Raw genomic sequence first — 21,158 nt, forward strand, 5'->3', positions numbered from 1 at the left:
GACAGACCTCCAGATCCCAACACGGAAATTTCTAAAAAACTGCATTTACACTCAAACATTATTTTTTCAGCTGTTTAAGACCAGTCTTTAAAAGCCAAAAGCTGTGCACAAATCTGGATTCCATGTAATTTTTTTGTCAAATCTGTCAAGACCTCCTGATGGCAAAAGCAAAAAAGCTCACTGACTTTGAAAATGGTAGGATTGTTGAGCTGCATAAGCAAGGCCTCTCACAACGTGCGATCGCTGCTGAGGTTGGACGCAGTAAGACAGTCATTTTGGATTTTTTAAATGATCCGGAGGGTTATGGAACAAAAGTCAAGTGGTATACCCAAAAAAATGTCACCAGCTGTGAGCCGCAGGATCCGATTGGCTGAACGTCAAGACACAGGACGATCCTCTACCCAAATTAAGGCCATTACTGGTGCTGACTGCAGCCCAATAACCATCAGACGGCATCTGCGAGAGAAGGGCTTCAGAAACAAAAATCGTCTTCAAAGGCCACGTCTTCTTCAATGCCACAAAATTGCCTGTTTGTGTCATGGTTGGTTTAGGGATTAAACCCACATCCAGAACACCACTGGAGACTGATAAAAAGTTCAACAGAGTTTATTGAAAGTTTTCACAATAATAACATGGACTGGATTCAGGAAACTGGTCCGGGCATGATTCTCTGGCGTCTGCAGAGACGGATAGTTTGATTAGCCAGTTAAACAGGTGAGTTGTTGAGTTTCAGATGTTTCTGGAAATACCTTGAAGAGGTTCAGGCTATCTCCTTTGAAAGAGGGAACCGGTTGGGTCCAGAGACAGTTGGTTCAGCAGAGTGCTCAGCAGCAGCAGCGTCTAGCTTCTGACTTTCCAGTGACAGACCTTGGTTTGACTGATCAGCTCTTTCCCTGAGAGCAGCGGGTGGATTCCAGAGTGAGATCTTCAGGTTTGGCTGTCTAGGGCAGGCAGGCAGGTAACAGGCTAAGCTCATCCAGAGCTTCAGACAAGAGACAGGTTTCCTGTGAGTGAGAAGACAGAGGCAGGTTAGAATTGGGTTTCTCTTAGGAGACAAAGATTCTAGTAATCACAGAGGCTCAGATTTGCTAACCAAACTTGGTCAACACTGCGGCGTTGAAAGAAGGTCTGGCAGCTGCTTAAGTAGAGCAGGTCTCCTGATGGGCTGACGAGATCCAGGTGTGCAGGAGGACTCCAGCCCAGGAGACCCACAGCGCACTCTGCTGGAGAAAGGTGGTACTTCTCCAGATCCCAACAGCCAGAAAGGGAAAACAATCTTTCTGATGGTACTGATGTTGCAGGCGTTGCCAAGTACCTCTGTGCAAGAGAGGCCAACTCACTGTGGGATGCTGCATGTGTGGACCACCACTCTTGTGGACAATCATCTATGCTTATCATGGGCTCTGCCTTGTAGCGATCAATGCACCGCTCCACATTGTCTTCCTCTTCATCCGATGAAGACTCCTCTGCCAGCATGAGAGCTGGTTTCTTCTTTGCTGGCTCGGGTGTACTATGGTCATCCAGCTCTGCATGCGTCCTGCTCTCCATCTCCCTGAGCAAGGTGCAGATGGAATCCCACACGTGAACCCGGTCAGGTTTGCTGAGACACTTTAGGTCTTTAAACCTTGAATGAATTGATGTAAAACGTGAACTTCAATGCAATACAAATAACCTCACAAAACAAAAGGGAACAAAATACTGAGAGTTGGAACATGGCAATCTAACCTCGGATCAAGTGCTGTTGCTATGCGCAGCCATGTGGTGTTGAACTTGTCCTTGCGGTCATCCATGTCAGCTTTGAAGGTTGCCTTGAACTTGAACATATATACTGGGTCATCTTCGGTGGCGTCCATCACTCTGGAGAGGTGACATAATGCTGGCAGGACCACAGAGCAAGACGTATACATCTCTCCTCCCAGAAGATCAGAAACATACCTGCATCAACATACAAAAGCTATTTAATGTTGTGATTTACACCTGACTCTCTCACTCTCACACACACACACAAACACACACACACACCCACACACAGATTTGAGAGAGTAAGATAAGTTACACACGACATACAGGGAGGGGGAGCAAGTAGCTTGCTTACCTGCAATGCTCCAACGCAGTTTCCAGTTTCTTTGTTTTTTCCAGTTCAGCAGCAGTTGGCATGGCTATTTTCGTGGGGTGTAGTGCCAGTGCATCCCGCAGTGGTTCGACATTCCGGTTGACTCTCTTTACCATCTCCAGAGTGCTGTTCCACCGGGTTAGCACTTCCTGCGTTAGGGCTTCTTGTTTTTGATTGTGAGCAGCCTGTTGCTGTTGAAGCTCGGAGGCATTTGCCGGGCTATGTTTGAAGTGGCCGACAAATTTTCGGCATTTCGCCAGTGCCAAGTCAAAAGGGCTGTTTTGAAGTGACACGGTGACAGCCCGGTGCACGCTATGTGCCATGCAGGGTATGTGTTCAAAAGGCAGTAGTCTGGCAGCCGCTACCATATTACGCGCACTATCCGTAGTCAGGGACGCAACTTTTTCTTCGATTCCCCACTCTCTGGCTACTGCCATAAGGTGTTCCACAACATCCGCGAAGTACCTTGTTAGAGTGATAACTATCCTGTGTTTCAACCAGAAGGGTCATAAACTTTTATGACCTCCAGTCAGAATCACACGGCTGTGTGACTTCCATCCAGCCAGTTGGTCAATTCACACTATCTTGTTACCTGCATCCTCCCAGACAATGATTACTGGCTCTTCTGTTTTAGGCCCGCCTGTTTGATGTTGTAAACTGTTAATAAAAGGCTTTGCCATGAAGGGATCTGTGTGAGAAGGTGATGGCTTTCCAAGCCAGCCTCTTCTCTCCACCCGGCACACGCTGACGTCACAAAACCCTGTCTCTGTGTTGATCATTTTCCTTTTAATCTTTTAAACTCACATTTCTCTGGATTAAAACCCAACATTTTTGGTGCTGAAACTCCGGGAGTCAAGATCCAATTGTCCAGGACCGTGCGGGACCAAGGCCAAGAAACTGACGACAGCCGTCCACCCTTTGCCGGACAGAGCCAATAGGTTGGTCCAGCCCTGCCCTGGACATCCTGGTGACGACTCAAGCTGAGGACTGATCTGCACAGAAACGGTACGCCTAAAGTTTTTTATCAACAGTTGGTCTGGGACCACATGAAAGCTATAACTAGTTGTAGTCGCTAGAATATTTGACAAACAGGGTTTGTTGTGATAGATCTGGGATCGGTATTCTGTGCGTTTGGGTCTGGGACCCTCTGTGTGAAAGCTATAACTAGTTGTAGTCGCTAGAATATTTGACAAACAGGGTTTGTTGTGATAGATCTGGGATCGGTATTCTGTGCGTTTGGGTCTGGGATCCTCTGTGTGAAAGCTATAACTAGTTGTAGTCGCTAGAATATTTGACAAACAGGGTTTGTTGTGATAGATCTGGGATCGGTATTCTGTGCGTTTGGGTCTGGGACCCTCTGTGTGAAAGCTATAACTAGTTGTAGTCGCTAGAATATTTGACAAACAGGGTTTGTTGTGATAGATCTGGGATCGGTATTCTGTGCGTTTGGGTCTGGGACCCTCTGTGTGAAAGCTATAACTAGTTGTAGTCGCTAGAATATTTGACAAACAGGGTTTGTTGTGATAGATCTGGGATCGGTATTCTGTGCGTTTGGGTCTGGGACCCACTGTGTGAAAGCTATAACTAGTTGTAGTCGCTAGAATATTTGACAAACAGGGTTTGTTGTGATAGATCTGGGATCGGTATTCTGTGCGTTTGGGTCTGGGACCCTCTGTGTTCCTTTAAGATAAGAACACAGCTAAGTAAGGTTTGCAGCTGTCGCAGCAGTGCGAAGGCCTGGAGTTGGAGACTCCAAAGTGTACACGTGTTCAAGCTATAACTGGTTGTAGTCGCAAGAATATTTGACAAACAGGGTTTTGTTGTGATAGATCTGGGATCGGTATTCTGTGCGTATGGGTCTGGGACCCTCTGTGTTCTTTTAAGATAAGAACACAGCTAAGTAAGGTTTCCAGCTGCCGCAGCAGGGATAGCAGATACGGCATCTGGGTATCCGGTGCGTGCGAGGGCCTGGAGTTGGACACTCCAAAGTGTACACGATAAAAGTTTTTTTTTTTTTGTTTGTTTTTTTGTCTATGTTGGTTAAAAAATAAAAAATATTAGGACTTAGAATAGGTGTGTGTGACTGTGTGAAAGTGTGTGAGGAAACAATCAAACCGCTGTGTTCTGTTGTTTCATACTAAAACAGCAGGAATTAATACAGTATAACTCTTGTGGATGCAGAGGCAAGAATTTCTCACCTGAAAAGGTAGAAGCAGAAATTACCACAACAGTGTTTGGGTGCTGTCCTGCTGAAATAAACATCCAGTGCGTAGAATACCCTAGGTGTTTGTACTGGACTAAATTTTTTAAAAATGGGACAAGGTAGTAGTAAGAAGGAAATGCCAGGTGATGTTAGATGGATGGTGGCGTGTTGTGGTGGTGACCCAGAGTTTGCCAGAAAGTGGATTGAGAAGGAGGACTGGGATGGAAAGTTGAGAGTTGAGCCGCTGACAAAGATTCAGCAGAAGGTGGAGATGAAGTTGGTGTATAAATCAAAAAGAAAACAAGCTAAATACAGAAAAGAATTAGAAGAGTTAAATAAGTGGATTATGCAAGCAAAAAATAGGGAAAGCCAAATACAACAGAAGAAGGATAGAAAGACAGCTACAATTGCTGCTGTAAAAGTTATAGCTGATGAAGAAACTGTTGTATCCCGTATGCTTCCTCAATATCCTGACCCTAATCAAATTCAAGGGGGTGATGGGGTTCAAGCAGTGGCATCAGCTGCGCAGGAAGGTGGAGATAAACCCCATCATGGTGAATATGAACACAGCCATGCCACTGTTCCTCCTCCAGTAGCCCCACCATCGTGTGGTGATATTGGAGGAGCAGGAGCAGGCCCCCTGTCCGTGTCGTCCTCTGTTGATGGTATGGAACTCAGTGCCGCTGACCCTTGTGAGCATGAATTAAGAAAATCAGGGGGGGATGTGAAGCTTGATTCGAAGTGTTACAGGGATGATTATCAAGTGGAGGCTTGTGGAAGGGGCCCATCTGCCCCTATTTATCCAAGATTGGCTGAACAAAAACAAGAACAGGACCAAGATCCTGGGGTGGGGGGGGGGGGGGGGGGGGGGGGGGGGGGGGGGGGGGGGGGGGGGGGCATGTGCTTTTCCGGTGTTGGAGGTGGCCAACCCTCATTGTGGTCAACGCACGGGACCCCAAGATGGTGACCCACTGGATTGTGGACCCACTATTCTTGTGTGTGGGCCATGGACAGATGCAGAGATGCGGACTTCCTGTCGAGGTTTACCTTCAGCCAGACAGAACCCGGTAAATGGTCCGAGGATGTTAAAAATAGATTGAGAAAATTCATGGCAGAAACAGGAAAGCCATGGGCAGAAAAAGAACAAGATGACATTGACCCGCTAACTAAGTGGATGCTGAAGCTTTTCAGCGACAAAACTGTTCGGAAAACATGTAATCTGCCTAGTGCTCCTTTTGTTTCCCCACAGGAAGGCCTGAAGCCTGGAGACCGAGTGCTGATTAAAATCATCAAAAGGAAAACTTGGAAAGCTCCGAGGTGGGAAGGACCCTACATAGAGCAACTAACAACCCCCACCACTGTGAAGATCCAGGAGAGAAACACTTGGATCCACCAGAGTCATTGTAAACTGATTAAAAAATTTCCTCAGCAAAAAAGCCCAGTTACTTTCACAGGGACCCCACGACTAAGGTATAGATCTGTGGTGAAGTCCAGCTTCAAAGGGGTTTGGTTTTTTTAGGACCAATCGTCTCAACGCTGGTGAAGTTACCAACCTAACCCAGTCTTTTAGAGTCCGGTTAGTGGGTGTTTCCTTGGACGGACTGGCAAAGATCTGAAAAACCAAAGTGGTTATGCTGCCCGGTGATGACTGTTGGACCGGTGTTCCTAGGAACTCAAACTGACTGTCTGAAACAAAGGAAGAGCAGGATGATTTTTGATGGATCCACAGAAAATCATCCATACGGTGCCAATATGTGGTGGCAACATGCAAAACATGTTGCTGAAGATTTGAACAAAACAGACTGTTATGTTTATACTCATATTCCTACTTCTATGAATACAATATGAATTGAAAGATGCTGATGTTTTTATGTATAAGAGGAGGGAAATGTTAGAGTGATAACTATCCTGTGTTTCAACCAGAAGGGTCATAAACTTTTATGACCTCCAGTCAGAATCACACGGCTGTGTGACTTCCATCCAGCCAGTTGGTCAATTCACACTATCTTGTTACCTGCATCCTCCCAGACAATGATTACTGGCTCTTCTGTTTTAGGCCCGCCTGTTTGATGTTGTAAACTGTTAATAAAAGGCTTTGCCATGAAGGGATCTGTGTGAGAAGGTGATGGCTTTCCAAGCCAGCCTCTTCTCTCCACCCGGCACATGCTGACGTCACAAAACCCTGTCTCTGTGTTGATCATTTTCCTTTTAATCTTTTAAACTCACATTTCTCTGGATTAAAACCCAACATGCCTCTCATCGGTCTTCATCACAGTCAGAGCGTGGGACCGAAGCTCCCACTGAGGGGTGAAGTAATGGGCGGTGACACCCAGGTAATTGTCATTACTGATAGATGTCCAGTAGTCCCCTGTCAGCGAGACTGTTTCCGTTTCGTCTAGTGCATCCTTTACCTCTGCCCTTTCAGCTTCGTATAACTTAACAATACAGGCCGTTACGGTTGCTCGGGAAGGAGCTTCGTAGGTGTTGTCTTTGGAGGCGATACGAATAATCTCTGTTAGTCCCTCGTCCTCAACGATACTAATTGGCCTACACGAAGTTGCCACCCACTTAGCAATAGCTGCAGTCAGTTGTTTTTTTTTGTGGCGTCGTCCATTTGCCTGGATCTAAATGCATCCAGTGTTCGTTGTTGTTGAGGAGGCTGGAGTGAATCTCCCGCTGGATTTTTAGCCATTAGGTGATACGTAAAACTTGAGGTGCTACGATGATAACTTAATTCACACTGGCAATAGCTACAGATGACTTTTGTCTTATCAACAGATCCATTATTTGAAACTTTAAAATTAAATTTACCATTCAAGAGTGCCGTAGCAGATTCCATTTCACCTCAGTAATCTGTTTTCTCAGCGTATTTCAGGTTGCTACTAGGCACCAGACACTGAACTTGTTTGTTGGTGGTGGGGCTTAAATAAAAGGCACTAGCGCCACCCAGTGTATGGGCGACTTTTTCCCTTGAGGAGCTCCGCTCTCGAAGCCTATGGAAAATGCATAGACTGGAGGAAAATTGTACAATAAAACCACATAGCGTTAATCTCACGTTAAAAAAATTATCGCCATTAAAACGGCCTTGTGTTAACGCGATAATAACGCGATAATTTTGACAGCACTAATATATATATATATATATATATATATATATATATATATATATATATATATATATATATATATATATATATATATATATATATATATATATATATATAATTTTTTTTTTTTTTTTTTTTTTTTTTTAGATTTTAATACAGGTGTTTGAATTTGTTTTGCACCATTTGTTTTAGATCAACTGTAGCAAAACTGAATGGAAGACATTTTTGATGTGCAACTCACAGAACACAATTTGTGTACATGTACTCAAGAATCTGAAGAGGTGTAACTTATTTTGTAATTGTGACAGATTAAAAAAATCTAAACAAATAGTTTTGCAACAAGCAAAACTGAGAATGTAAGAGGTTTTTGATGTGCAACTTGTAGAACAGAATTTGTGTACTTGTACTTAAAATTTTGAACAGATGTAAATTCTATACATACAAAACTTAGGATGTAACTCTTTACAACTTCAAATTCACACTTATAATGTACAAATAGCTTTGAAACAAAATAACCTTCATACACTTCTCCTTTGCACTTCTCAATCTCATCTCACAGGTGTTCCACTTCAAGATGCTGATTAGACACCATGATTAGTGAAGGTACAGTTGTGTTTTATTCGGGGGAGGGGGGTGTATATAAGTACCTATGCGTCCTGGCTGATGTTTTGTGTCACTTTTGAATGTTGGTGGTCCTTTTACACATTAAAACGGACTCTACAACCCACAGAAGTGGCTTAAGTAGTGCAGCTCATCCAGAATGGCACATCAATGTTACCTGTGACAAGAAGGTTTGCTGTGTCTGTCTGCTTATTGTCCAGAGGCATTACAAGGCAATTATGTAGGTTCTCTCTGTGTTATTTCTATATCAAAACCCTTTGAATTTGTATACAGGTGCTGGTCATAAAATTAGAATATCATGAAAAAGTAGATTGATTTCAGTAATTCCATTTAAAAAGTGAAACTTGTATATTATATTCATACATTACATACAAACTCATATATTTCAGATGTTTATTTTGTTTAATTTTGATGATTACAAATGACAACAAATGAAAATCTCAAATTCATCATATCAGAAAATTAGAATATTACTGAAGACCAATAAAAACAAAGGATTTATAGAAATGTTGGCCAACTGAAAAGTATGAACATGAAAAGTATGAGCATGTACAGCACTCAGTATTTAGTTGGGCCTCCTTTGGCCTGTATTACTGCAGCAATGCGGCGTGGCATGGAGTCGATCAGTCTGTGGCACTGCTCAGGTGTTATGATAGCCCAGGTTGCTCTAATAGTGGCTTTTAGCTCTTCTGAATTATTGGGTCTGGTGTATTGCATCTTCTTCTTCACAATACCCCATAGATTTTCTATGGGGTTAAGGTCAGGAGAGTTTGCTGGCCAATTAAGAACAGGGATACCATGGTCCTTCAACCAGGTACTGGTAGCTTTGGCACTGTGTGCAGGTGCCAAGTCCTGTTGGAAAATGAAATCTGCATCTCCAAAAAGTTGGTCAGCTGCAGGAAGCATGAAGTGCTCTAAAACTTCCTGGTATGTGGCTGCGTTGACCCTGGACCTCAGAAAACACAATGGACCAACACCAGCAGATGACATGGCACCCCAAACCATCACTGACTGTGGAAACTTTACACTGGACTTCAAGCAACGTGGATGAAGTGCCTCTCTTCTTTTCCTCCAGACTCTGGGACCTTGATTTCCAAAGGAAATGCAAAATTTACTTTCATCAGAGAACATGACTTTGGACCACTCACCAGCAGTCCAGTCCTGTTTCTCTTTAGCCCAGGCAAGACGCTTCTGACGCTGTCTGTGGTTCAAGAGTGGCTTGACACAAGGAATGCGACAGCAGAAACCCATGTCTTTCATACGTCTGTGTGTGGTGGTTCTTGAAGCACTCACTCCAGCTGCAGTCCACTCTTTGTGAATCTCCCCCACATTTTTGAAGGGGTTTTGTTTCACAATCCTCTCCAGGGTGCGGTTATCTCTCTTGCTTGTACACTTTTTTCGACCACATCTTTTCCTTCCCTTCGCCTCTCTATTAATGTGCTTGGACACTGAGCTCTGTGAACAGCCAGCCTCTTTAGCGATGACCTTTTGTGTCTTGCCCTCCTTGTGCAAGGTGTCGATGGTCGTCTTTTGGACAACTGTCAAGTCAGCAGTCTTCCCCATGATTGTGTAGCCTATAGAACTAGACTGAAAGACCATTTAAAGGCTTTTGCAGGTGGTTTGAGTTAATTAGCTGATTAGAGTGTGGCACCAGGGGCCATCAATTTTGAACCTTTTCACAATATTCTAATTTTCTGATATGATGAATTTGAGATTTTCATTTGTTGTCATTTGTAATCATCAAAATTAAACAAAATAAACATCTGAAATATATGAGTTTGTATGTAATGTATGAATATAATATACAAGTTTCACTTTTTAAATGGAATTACTGAAATCAATCTACTTTTTCATGATATTCTAATTTTATGACCAGCACCTGTATACTTTGACCCCAGAACAGCAGTAACCAAGGGGCAAATTGAAATATATAAGTAGAAAAAAGAATGTTTTTTCTCTCTGCTTTTTTTGAGTAGTGTAGTTTTTATTGATCTGTGTGTAATGCATAATTCATAGTAGATCAGGAAGTGTTTTACTATGGGATGAAACCTTGTAAGTCTAAAACTATTCCTTTATTGTACATTTTGTTAGCTTTTCTGTCTGCTATATTAATCAATATGATGTGTTGAACTAGATCTGCTATTTTCCCAGCTTTTGGTAGACACTTTTTTATAAAGTAGGGCATTAATTCATAACAAAGTTTATTTGAATTCTACAAATAAAATTTTCTGTCCAACAGCAATGATGAACTGCACAGCAGCATTCTATACCCAGCTATTGTAGTATTTAGGCTAGAGCTGTCAGTCTAGTAAAGAATCTGGTTGTTATTCCAATTTGTAAAGGTTAACTTTATTTTTGCAACATAAAACTGACTAAAACTAGACTAAAACCAGTTAAAACTATCAGATATCATAATGACGAAAATGCGACTAAGAATAATAATAGTTTTCGTCTGGAAGACTAAGACTAAATCTAATATGGGTGTCAGAAAGAACACTGGTTGTGACACGGAGTCTGGAGGCATTATTGAGAGCGATCTGCTGCTTGCAACACCCTTCAGCATAACCGGTTTGGCAGAGTCTCAGTAATGGTGTGAGGTGGAATTTCTTTGGAGGGGCACACAGTCCTCTCAGTCCATAAACACTAACCCTCTGTTGGTGTGTGACATTAAGGGCCATCCCAAACCACATAGTGGGTAAGGCGAGAGGACCATACAGACCTTAAATAACAAGTCTGCATCAGTGCAGGCTCGCTGGAATTTGGCAGCAGATGTAACAGTGAACAAGTGGCAGAGAAAACACATGCATTCAAATGGAGGTTCTGCTACTTTGCTGCATCTTCATTAGACTGACAGAAAATCACTAGTTAGGAAAAAGAAAAAAGACGCCATTAATCCCTAAATATAATGTCCTCTTTGAAATGGTTGGTTGGTTGGATACATTTATTTTTAAGAAAATGGCAAATGTTTGATATCATGTTAGGCTGGACCACACACATGCAGCGTCACTGTGTTGCCATAGGAACGACTGCTTTCAATTTCCATTGGAGGGAAGAGGTCGTCCCATTCATGTTTATACCCCCTACGTACAATGCAGGTGACTTCCATCACTGGAAAAAAATCGAAATCTATATTTTTTCTTTAAAAAAGTGCATTTGTTCTTGGATTGAGGAAGTAAAAGAGACATTTTGCCAATGGAACAAGAGAATTTACACTTAAAATAAGACAATTGCAATTGCATTGTCTTATTTATCTAATTATCTTATTTTAAGGGTAAAAATACTCATTCCATTGGCAAATCTCATTTACCTACACAAATTAAGGGTAAATACACTTAAATTAAGAAATTTGTACTTATTTCTATATCGTTTGTCGAGCTGTGAGTGTTACTTTGTTGCAAGTGACACTGATTGTTAAGGGTTCTGTGATTAAGCCTTTGTGTTTGCCAGAGGTAGCATGACAGCCATTAGGTGCCTAGATGAGATCCTCAGACCCCTTGTGAGACCACATACTGGTGAGGTTGGACCTGGGTTCCTCCTAATGTAGCCCATTAGTAGACATCAGAAGGCCAGAGTCTGTCAGCAATTTCTAAAGCTTAAAGCTATGGATGGGCCCGCCAGTTCCAAGATTTGGTTCCGATTGGGAAATAATATCTCAATCGATCCACCACGTTGTGCCACAGGCTGTCCTGGAGATGGTGGATGCTTTAGTCCAGGTCTGGGAGGACATCCCCATCTAAGTTTATATATCTTAAAACTTTTAAGTTTTGGACGTTTATTTAGGAAAATTTGGAAATACTGTCAAGATCATTTGTAGGTCAATTCAGTTTATTTATATAGCAATAGTGGAGAGGAAAAACTTCCTTTTAACACTAAGAAACCTTCAGCAGAACAAGACTCATTGTGAGCGACAGGCTGATCTCCAACATCTATAAACAAAGGTGTTGATGGCAGCAGCACGGCTGATATTTCTCTCCAGGATGGAGTCAACTTGATATGGAGGCACAGACTGCACCTCTGATCTTTGGTTTTTTAGTGAAGAAATAAATTGTTCAGGCGCCCTTGTAGAGTGGAGCTCAGACAATAATGTCACAGCAAGGTTTGTTAACCTGTAGACTGTGGTAAATTAAAGATATATTGGAAAATGTTTTACCGGGTGGATGATCTAAAGAAGTGGTCCTCCTAATTGTCAATCATTCTGGTGATATATTTACGTAAGGTTGTCCTACAGGCTTGTCCCCATTTTCAGCGAGTCTGACATAGTGGAAAAATTGCTCATCTTCTTTTGGGAAGTAAGCTTGCATGAGCAATGCAAACAGCAACTTTTAAACAGAGTGTGCACAAGGAGAAATGGACTTGTGGATGTTCTCACACGCGTTTAATAGAAATTCCCTCTCTGGAGCGGGTACAGGGTTGTACATGTGCTTTTTTTTAAGTGGAGAGGGCTGATCTTTTTAAACGAATGAATAAAGTGAATGTGATTGGTCGTTTATCAAGGGGGCAGGGTTGTTGTGGCAGAAGTTTGATTGTGGCCGGTTTGTCTGAAGCATCTTGCATCGTGCAACTTAGTACTTATAGGTTCCCAATGGGAAATTCCATTGGGACCAAGTAGCACTAAAGTGGTGACAGTGACAACGACACTGTAAAGGAACGCTATAGACAGGGGAAACATGCAAGAGGAGGAGAGTTTAGTGTCGGAGGTCGTGGATGAGTCTCCTCCGTCATACATTTTTTATTTAGATGAGGAAAGCGGGGATGAAGATGTTGTGGAAGAGGACGCCAGGGCGGCAGAAGCTTGGTTTGGTGTAGAAGGCTTCCAGCCGTACATGTTTGAGCCCTTGCCTCGGAACGCTGCCAGTTCTGTTAGCTCTACGCCTGCCGAAGACACAGACGTCCATCCCCGTGAACACTGGGACGGAACTCAATGGGAAAGGAAAGGATTCTGATTTCTTATTTCAGCTGTTGCCTGTGACATATGAATCAAGATGCTATGACCGAAAACATTTTATTGACAGATGATCATTGATATATGATTGGCTGAATTTAGGTGTACAAGCCGACATATAACTAACTGGCCTGCATAAAGTAACAAGAAAAAAAATGTTTTTAAAACAGCAATTTTTCAAAAAATGTAAGTTTTCTAAATTTTTGGAAAATATGGTCTTATAAAGAGTACATTTATATAATTGTTTAAGCCAGAATGATTTGACATTTAAATATGACTTCCCTATGACTTTAAATGATGCAAACTATTTTTAGAGCTTCATAGTCCGGACACAGTGAAGATGTGAGACTCCAGCAGCAGCTTAAGGTGTGTGTATTCCGGAGGCGCAGTTCATGCAGAAGATGCAGAAACTGAAGGAAGCCGTGGATACTGAGCAGGCAGCCTGAGGCACTTCATAAACACACAAAGAACTGTAGGTGATGAAAGCCACCTAGATCAGGGGTCTCCCACCTGGAGCTCCACAGCTGCTATAGAGGCTCTTCAGACCTTTAAAGAGGCTTTTGATAACTTTGGCTGAAAGTTTATAAAAAAAAACAAGAAATTGTCTTAAATCAAAAGTAGATTAAATAAATGCAGGTTTCTAAATTTTTATATGGGAATATTTAAATTCCCAAGGAGAATTTGGTTTCCTCTTTTGTAAGGTGACGTTTGACTTTCTTGAAATCCTCTCTGAAATAAAATGAATTATTATTATTAGAAGTTTGCTTGTCTTTGTCCTTTCGGCTGCTCTCACATTCAGGGTTCGCCACGAGTCATTACAGCGTGCTTAGAGACTTGCTAAAGTGTTTACGTCGGATGTCCTTCCTGATGCAACCCAGGTTAAAACTCAGGTCAACAGCAATAAAGCCAAAAACGTAACCAAGCATACCTGTAATCATTTTCTAGGTATATTCTTTTTATTATTAGGTTAGAAACCTTTTTTTCAATGTAATTGTCAAAATAATATTAATAATAATATTTTAGAAGAAAATATACAGTCACCCTTTTGGCTGTAGTTCGTTTTTTCTTCATTTTTAAACCTTAAAATAGAAATAAAGCATTGATTTATAAATTATGAAAATACACTCCCATAGTTTATTTTCATCATTGATATGAGTTTTCACCGTTGAAAAAGTTATTAAACAGTTCTCGCTCAAAAACGTTTTCATTTAGCTGGACTGAAGGCAACAGTCTTTGGATTGTAAAGTGTCAGACCTCTGACCTAAACGGATCCCAGAAGTCTTCAAAGCATCAACCTGAAATCACTCAGCAGATTGACTACGGATGTGCTGCAGCCAAAACCATCATCAACAACAAAGCAGTCTCACATATCTGGAATAGTCTGCTGAGAAAATCCCTGTTGCAGCAGGTTGGCTTTGGTGGAGCCGAAATAAATTCTACAGGAAGAAGTCTGGTGGACAGTTAGTTCTCTGATAACTCAGGTCTCTGAATGTTTGGAGAAAAAATGAAAACTGTAATGCAATAGTTTATGTAGGGATCACAGCGTCTTCCTGAAGCAGTGTCTCTGATAACTCAGGGCCATTTTGGAGTTTTGGATTTCCAGGAGATCTGAACTTGACTTAGAACCTTTTTCAGTTTTTTTATTGTCATCACACTGTCAGAAGTACAGAGCAACAAAATTAACTCTCTGCATTTAACCCATCCCCCTGGAGAGCAGTGGGCTGCCATTGTGTGGTGCTGTGGGGTTGGGGTTTGAACTCAGAACCTCTGGATTCCAAACTCTATGCCCTAACCACTGGGCCACCACTCCCCTTTTCAGAAAAGATCAGGCGTTTTCATGACCATATGGTTGTAAGCAAGAACCTTAGGGGTTTTTTTTTTTTAAGCAGCAATAGAGGCGGATTAACTCCATGCACCAATCGGGCGAGGAAGGTTTTCCTTCAACTCACCTTGTCAAAGATTTAGAAATTATGAAAACACACAAAATCGTCTCTTCTTCACATTAGTTCAGTGGACTTTCTGAAGCCATTAATTAAAAACAAAACGCATGAAAATATGTTATCAGGCTCCTCTCCGTTTTCTCACATAGCTTTGCCTTGTCTGTTCCTGTTTGGCTGTGACTCCATTCTGGAGAGAAATATCAGCTGTGCTGCTGCCATCAACACCTTTGTTTATAGATGTTGGAGATTGGCCTGTTTTTCCAGTGTACTCCTGCTTCCTTTTACAGCTGCTTTTTGTATCTCTGCTTCTGTCTCCTTGAACCCCAGTCGGCCTCAGCAGATGGCCGCTCACACTGAGCCTGGTTCTGCTGGAGGTTCCTTCCTGTTAAAAGGGAGTTTTTCCTCTCCACTGTCGCTACAAGCATGCTTAGTGTGAGGGATTACATTTGAGTCAATGAGTCAATGCAATCAACTGGTTTTCCTTAGATAGAAAACGTTGAATTAATTTGACTGGATGATCTGGTGAACTGTAAAGTGCCTTGAGATGACTTGTGTTGTGAATTGGGGCTGTAGAAATAAACTGAATTGAATTGAAATTAAAAGCCCTTCAGTCCAGCTTCTGGCCCTAACCCAAGGTATTTGTATCTACGTTGTTTGGCTTTATTGACTTAGTTCATGAGGCTCATATCGGTTAAATATAGTTTGCAGCCAAACTACATTTAACTTCATTTACTGTGATAGATTTTATTTTTTTGAGTCTTGGTTGTTTTTTTATTCCTACCTTCAAACAGACATCCCCCTGACTGCAACACCTCTGTTCATCTTTTCAATGCATATTATCCAGTTAAAAACACTCTGCTTTTATAAAACTTCGCTTTTTTGTAATGAAAGAAATACATCTATTAAAACAAAAAACTGCTAAACCTGATTAAACGTTCATTACTTTTAGATACATCTTTTTCCCTGCTTAGTTTACTGCACCCATAATCATTCAGATTTGATGGAAAACGTTCTCAGGCCTGTTGCCTTACATGTATCAGCATGTTTTTCAATCTGAAAACACGAAGAGCAAAGACATTTAGGAGAAATGTATTGATACAATTAGATTGTCTTTGGCGCTCAGACCTCAGCAGGAAACATAGCGCTTAATTTTGATAGATATGCATGAACAGGATCAAAGAATAGGGCTGTTTCCCCCCCAGGCCTGAAACTGGTGGTGGAGTGGAGATAGATGAAGTTGGTCAGTCTGTAGACTGCTGGTTAGAGAGACGGTCTGCTGAGCTTTATGGGGAGATCCAGCGATTGCGTGAGCTGATGCCAGGGCTTCACTCAGGGACCTGGAAGACGGAAGTCCAGCTTGGATAAACACAGGTTGATAGAGCCTGTCCATGATGAGCAAGCATGGAGCGACAGTGGAGAGGAAAAACTCTCCATTGGGAAGAGACCTCTGGCAGAACCAGGCTCAACATGCCGGTCTTTTGCCTGACCGGTTAAGATGAGACAACGAACGAAGTAAGAGTCTGGAGGGAATGACACTCTGATGAAGTTTTTGCTACAAAGGTGGAGGAGGGGCTGGAGGTGAGTTGAAACGGTGTCATCTGAATGAAGTCACAGTGCATCCACCACCTGCACACAGGAGCAGACGGTGCGGATCGGAGGCCTTCTAAGATGAACTTTGGATGCCGATTGGCTTTCGCGGAGGTGTGGTGCAATGCTGACTGTCATAGGCGGATGAAGGCGAGTAATCAGTTTATTCAGTTGAACTTCCACCAAGGCTCCATTTCTCCAATCAATTCCATTTAATGCCTCTGGTCTCTTTTAGTTTTTTTTTTTTCCATCCATAGTTTCTCCTTGCTGTAGAGTAATGGTTTAAATGTACAGAAGAGGATTAGGGCCACTGAAAAAAAGTTAACTGATTTTTAAGTATTATTTAAGCTGACTTTTTTTCTCAGAATTGTGATTTTAATCTCAGAATTCTGACAGCTAACAAACATGTTAGCATCAAGGCATAGCCATGTTTGTTTTAGAAACTAGCTATCTTGTTTTAATCACCTTCTGTTCTTCCATTAATAAAACAGCATCACCAGGGACCCTTCAGGCACGTCAAAAGTTGCCTAATTCCATCATTTTTCACCAATGTGCTACTGGCTCCCAAACATCTCACATCTGTCAGTGAAGCAGAGTGCTCAACATCTCTTTCCTTCATGGTGCCCGTCTACATTAAGATACAAAATTCTGTGATTAAAGTCAGAATTCTGAGAAAAGTTAGAATTCTTAGATCGAAGACCCCATTTTAAACTGAAATTTAATCTTAAAATCAGTTAACTTTTTTTTTTTTCAGTTGCCCTAATCCTCTTCCATATAAATGGTTCATGATTCAGATGCACAGTAGATTTGGGGTTTTCCTCCTTCTAAATGCTTTCTTTCAGAGCTCCCCATTTCAGTTCAGTCCTGCAGCAGCACTGCTCCCTCTGCTGGCAGGAAGACTAATAAATCTCATTCTGTTTTCTGAGAACCATCAGCTTTACTTGGATTCAGAAACATTGGGTTAAATAAAAAATTGGCAGAAACTTTTTTTTAAAGGAAATGATTCAGATTTTCTTTCACTTTTAGATGTGATCTTTTAGTCGCTTTTAGAACAAAAACAGACTTATTTGGGCACAGATGATGAAAGACTGCAGCTAGTGTGTTTCTTTAGAGACTACATTGAACAAAGTGTTTTTATCGCCATTTTTATTCTCTTGCAGACAAACAAAAATCTGCACAGATCTTCTGCAGCTCTTCACTCGTCTGCCTCAGACTCTTCGTCATCCTGGCTGATCTGGAAGTAGCGCAGCTCGTACGTCTCCTTGTCAGATGCCACCACCCTCAGCCAGTCCCTGAGGTTGTTCTTCTTCAGGTACTTCTTGGTCAAGTACTTGAGATACCTAGGATGGAGTCAAAGGGAGGCCAGGGGTCAGATTTTATGTATGAACCTCGTTGTGAGGAGAAGCGGCAGGTCTCGCCTCACCTCTTAGAGAACTGTTTCTCAGACGTCACGTTAATCTTGTTCTTCATGCGGCCGACCTGGACGATGTTCCCAAGGTTCCCCGTCTTTCCGTTCACCTTGATCCGTTCCTTCAGGAAGGTTTCCTAGCAGACAAGAGCACAATAATGCACTAGGGAAGAGAACCCTAGTCGACCCGGAGCTAGGGAAGGGAGCCCTAGTCCGCATGCATCGTTAGCTGCCTGAAAGCACTGCATTCACCTTGTAATGTCGTGGGAACTGTGAATGCTGTTTTGGACACGTTTAGAGATACAGGAGGGACTTACAAAGTTAGCAGAATCCAGGATCCCGTCCTCCACAGGATGGGTCAGGTCCAAGGTAAACCTCCATGATGGGGCCTTTCTGGACTTCTTACCAGCTGCAGGTCTCTTCTGTTTCACCTGCATCACAAATCAGTGGCGTTACATCACCCGAATCCCAGCAACTCAGCAGAATCTAAAATATAATCATCTCATCCTGAAATTATACACACAGCTCTCTGAAACGTCTCCTCATTCTGGGGGGGAAAAAAACTAATCTGGTGGAACTTCAGGGATGTACGGCTCCACATTTCCCACCTCTGATCCCATTTAAATACCCAATCCTGACACTTTCTGATACTGTTTACAGAGGCTGTCAAACTCCTGTCTACAAGCAGCTAAAATATCTATGTATGGGCGTTCAAAAAAAGATCCTCAGAAAACCAGTAAAATGCGTTAAGAGGATGAACTCCATTCTGAAAAAAAAAAATATATATATATAAATGCAACTGAAAGGTTAGTTATTATGGAAATGTACTAATAGATCCGTCTGTCTATGAATCAGGGCCATTCTTAACAATACCTGAAACATCTTTCATCTATCTAAAACATCCTTCACTATCAGGACTAATACCAATATAGGGACAATATAGGGATCAGTGTCTGTGGATGGATTCATCATGCAGGGCAGGGCGTTGAGATGAAACGTTGTGAATTGGCGCTACATAAATAAACTAAATTGAATTTAATAAACTGGTTTCCATCAGCTGACAATTTTGTTGAGACTGACCAATAAGAATAAAGTCCCGCCCATGACTTTTTCACATGAGAGAAAACTCCTCAATCAAAAACAAAGATTTAAGGACAGAAGAAAAACACTTTGAGAGGGAAATCTATTCTTGAAAGAAAATGTTTCTACTACGATTGCAAAAATATATGTATATATAAGAGTATTTTTTTATATTGTCTGTTGTATTCTTATGTTTAATGGCATTTTGCCAGAATTTCCCTGAAGGAGTAATCCCAAGGGATACATAAAGTTGAGTCTAAGTAAAATATATTATTTAGAGCTTCCTTCCCTTGGAAAGCATTTTCCAAATGCACTGATGAAGATTCTCAGTCATATATTTTCCAAATGTCAATCTTATTTACTCCATGACAAAATATTTTCTCCCAAAACCTTTTCTTCAGTCTAGAATAGCATCAGTTTTTGCTATCACTGTGAAAACTAGGTCTCTCCATTATATTTATTTTCCCCCTTTAGATGGCCTTTTTTCTTGAATGTAATAACACAAGAGGACGACAAAGTATTACGTCCAGGATATAATAAAAAAAAAAAAATTAGAATAAAGTCATAAGACCATGAAAATAAAGATGCAATATTATGAGAATAAAATTGTAACATGACAAGAATAAAGTAGTACATTTATGAGAATGAAGTCATAGGATTAAGAGAATAAAGTTGAAAAAATACGAGAATGAAGTCCTCATACCACAAACTGTTTCACAAAGAAAGCTTTGAGCTCTGACAACCATATGACGGCCGACCAGCTCCACCAAACAGCAACTTTGACATACTGCCCAAAAGATTTCCTTATTTGTTAAACCGATGCCAAAGTATAATTTCATATCATGCTCAACATTCCTCATTTTAGGGAAGAAAGTGCTTCTTTGTATAGTCATTGTTTTGAAGATTTTCAGTCATCCAGGTCATAGTCATTCCCAAAAAACAAAACAAAAAACCACTGGACTTTGAAGATGTTTCGCTTCCCATCCAGGAAGCAAAACGTCTTCAAACTGGGGGAAACAGTCCAGTGGGGTTTTTTTTTAACTTAAAATACAACTTTATGCCGGTAATATTAGGACTTTATTCTCATACTAATGCAACATTATTCATGTATTTTATTCTTGTAATTTTGTGATATTCTTATTTTATTCACTTAATGTTGCGACTTTATTCTTGTAATATTGCGACATTATTGTTGTTATTTTATTCCCGTTGTGTTACAACCTCTCATAATTTTATTACTTTATTGTGGTAATGTCACTACTTTATTCACATAATATTAGGACTTTATTCTCATAATGTTACTTTATTCACATAATTTTATGACTTTAGTCTCATTTTTATGACTTTATTCTCAAATTAAAAAATTAATAAAAATCTCTAGCCTAGCCCTAGTACTCTGCTCAGTTGGTTGCTCCGTCAGCTAAAGGCATGTTTTTAGAGTCTCTATAATCTAATTAATCAATAGTTTCACTCCTACTTCACCACTGTTGTCACTGAAGGCTTGTGTGCTTCACATTTATGATAATCAGATTAGGTCATGTTTAACATCAGAAACTTATTTAGGTTTGCATTAAGATTCAACTATATTCAGTTTTGCCCAACTCCTATTCTACAAATTAAAACTCTAAAAATATATTCATCCGATTTAACAGAATATCATGTAAAAAGTGACTATTTCTGACATATCTAGATTTCCATGTTTAGCTAAACTATTACAAGTTAAGCCGAATAAAGTTAAAGGTAACAGTCTACTTCAACACTTGATTTAAAAACCGTAAATGTCACCTTAATAAATAGAATCAAGCATATATGTCAAAAATCCATTGTTTTCCTACGGAGTTTGGTCAACGGGGACACCAATGAGTGGAACACGTGGACAAGCTAAAGCTAACTTTGCTCCTTTTCTAGACTGTTTCCTAAATAACAAACAACTTTCAAAGCGCTTCAGTTGTGCCTATAACTTCTAAGACTCATCAGTGTTCGACAGAGAGCTAAATAATGAATTACATTCAAGTTTAAATGGATTAATGTATGAGGAGAAAGCCGGACGTACCGGTGCCATGTCCAGAACGAAGGGGAGAAAGGAGGAGGCGGAAGTGACGCAAGGGGAAATGACGCGGGGGGCGTAGGAGGCACGCACGGCTTGAAACGCCTCTC

At 41.2% G+C, this 21,158-nt stretch overlaps 2 protein-coding genes and 1 long non-coding RNA gene across 3 annotated transcripts; 1 reads left to right on the plus strand and 2 right to left on the minus strand.

The window, feature by feature from the left end:
- Window positions 1–339: 339 nt before the first annotated feature.
- On the minus strand, window positions 340–2,567 carry LOC119796049 (E3 SUMO-protein ligase ZBED1-like). The gene is made up of 4 exons (XM_038304375.1): window positions 2,096–2,567; window positions 1,726–1,935; window positions 1,291–1,624; window positions 340–456 (listed from the first exon to the last, which is right to left on the minus strand). The coding sequence occupies exons 1-4, from the start codon at window positions 2,548–2,550 to the stop codon at window positions 340–342; spliced, it is 1,116 nt and encodes a 371-aa protein (XP_038160303.1). The 5' UTR covers window positions 2,551–2,567.
- Window positions 2,568–2,883: 316 nt separating this feature from the next.
- LOC119796059 lies at window positions 2,884–5,860 on the plus strand. Its single transcript, XR_005282414.1, has 2 exons — window positions 2,884–3,118; window positions 5,566–5,860. It is a non-coding gene; the product is annotated as an uncharacterized LOC119796059 (long non-coding RNA).
- Window positions 5,861–17,642: 11,782 nt separating this feature from the next.
- Window positions 17,643–21,158, minus strand: rpl22l1 (ribosomal protein L22-like 1). Its single transcript, XM_038304378.1, has 4 exons — window positions 21,055–21,158; window positions 18,239–18,352; window positions 17,937–18,058; window positions 17,643–17,853 (listed from the first exon to the last, which is right to left on the minus strand). The coding sequence occupies exons 1-4, from the start codon at window positions 21,061–21,063 to the stop codon at window positions 17,709–17,711; spliced, it is 390 nt and encodes a 129-aa protein (XP_038160306.1). The 5' UTR covers window positions 21,064–21,158; the 3' UTR covers window positions 17,643–17,708.

The sequence above is a fragment of the Cyprinodon tularosa genome, unplaced genomic scaffold (genome assembly GCF_016077235.1).
Source record: "Cyprinodon tularosa strain WSP-4 unplaced genomic scaffold, ASM1607723v1 ctg533, whole genome shotgun sequence".
Classification (NCBI taxonomy): domain Eukaryota; kingdom Metazoa; phylum Chordata; class Actinopteri; order Cyprinodontiformes; family Cyprinodontidae; genus Cyprinodon; species Cyprinodon tularosa.

What these genes read in the sequence shown, in the direction of transcription:
- LOC119796049 (XM_038304375.1), bottom strand. Translation starts at nt 2,550, where the DNA reads ATGGCAGTAGCCAGAGAGTGGGGAATCGAAGAAAAAGTTGCGTCCCTG. An exon ending in ACTGCGTTGGAGCATTGCAG is followed by an intron (nt 1,936 to 2,095) that starts GTAAGCAAGCTA and finishes ATGTTGATGCAG; the next exon opens with GTATGTTTCTGATCTTCTGG. An exon ending in GCAACAGCACTTGATCCGAG is followed by an intron (nt 1,625 to 1,725) that starts GTTAGATTGCCA and finishes AATTCATTCAAG; the next exon opens with GTTTAAAGACCTAAAGTGTC.
- rpl22l1 (XM_038304378.1), bottom strand. An exon ending in TCCTGGATTCTGCTAACTTT is followed by an intron (nt 18,059 to 18,238) that starts GTAAGTCCCTCC and finishes CTTGTCTGCTAG; the next exon opens with GAAACCTTCCTGAAGGAACG. An exon ending in GAGAAACAGTTCTCTAAGAG is followed by an intron (nt 17,854 to 17,936) that starts GTGAGGCGAGAC and finishes ACTCCATCCTAG; the next exon opens with GTATCTCAAGTACTTGACCA.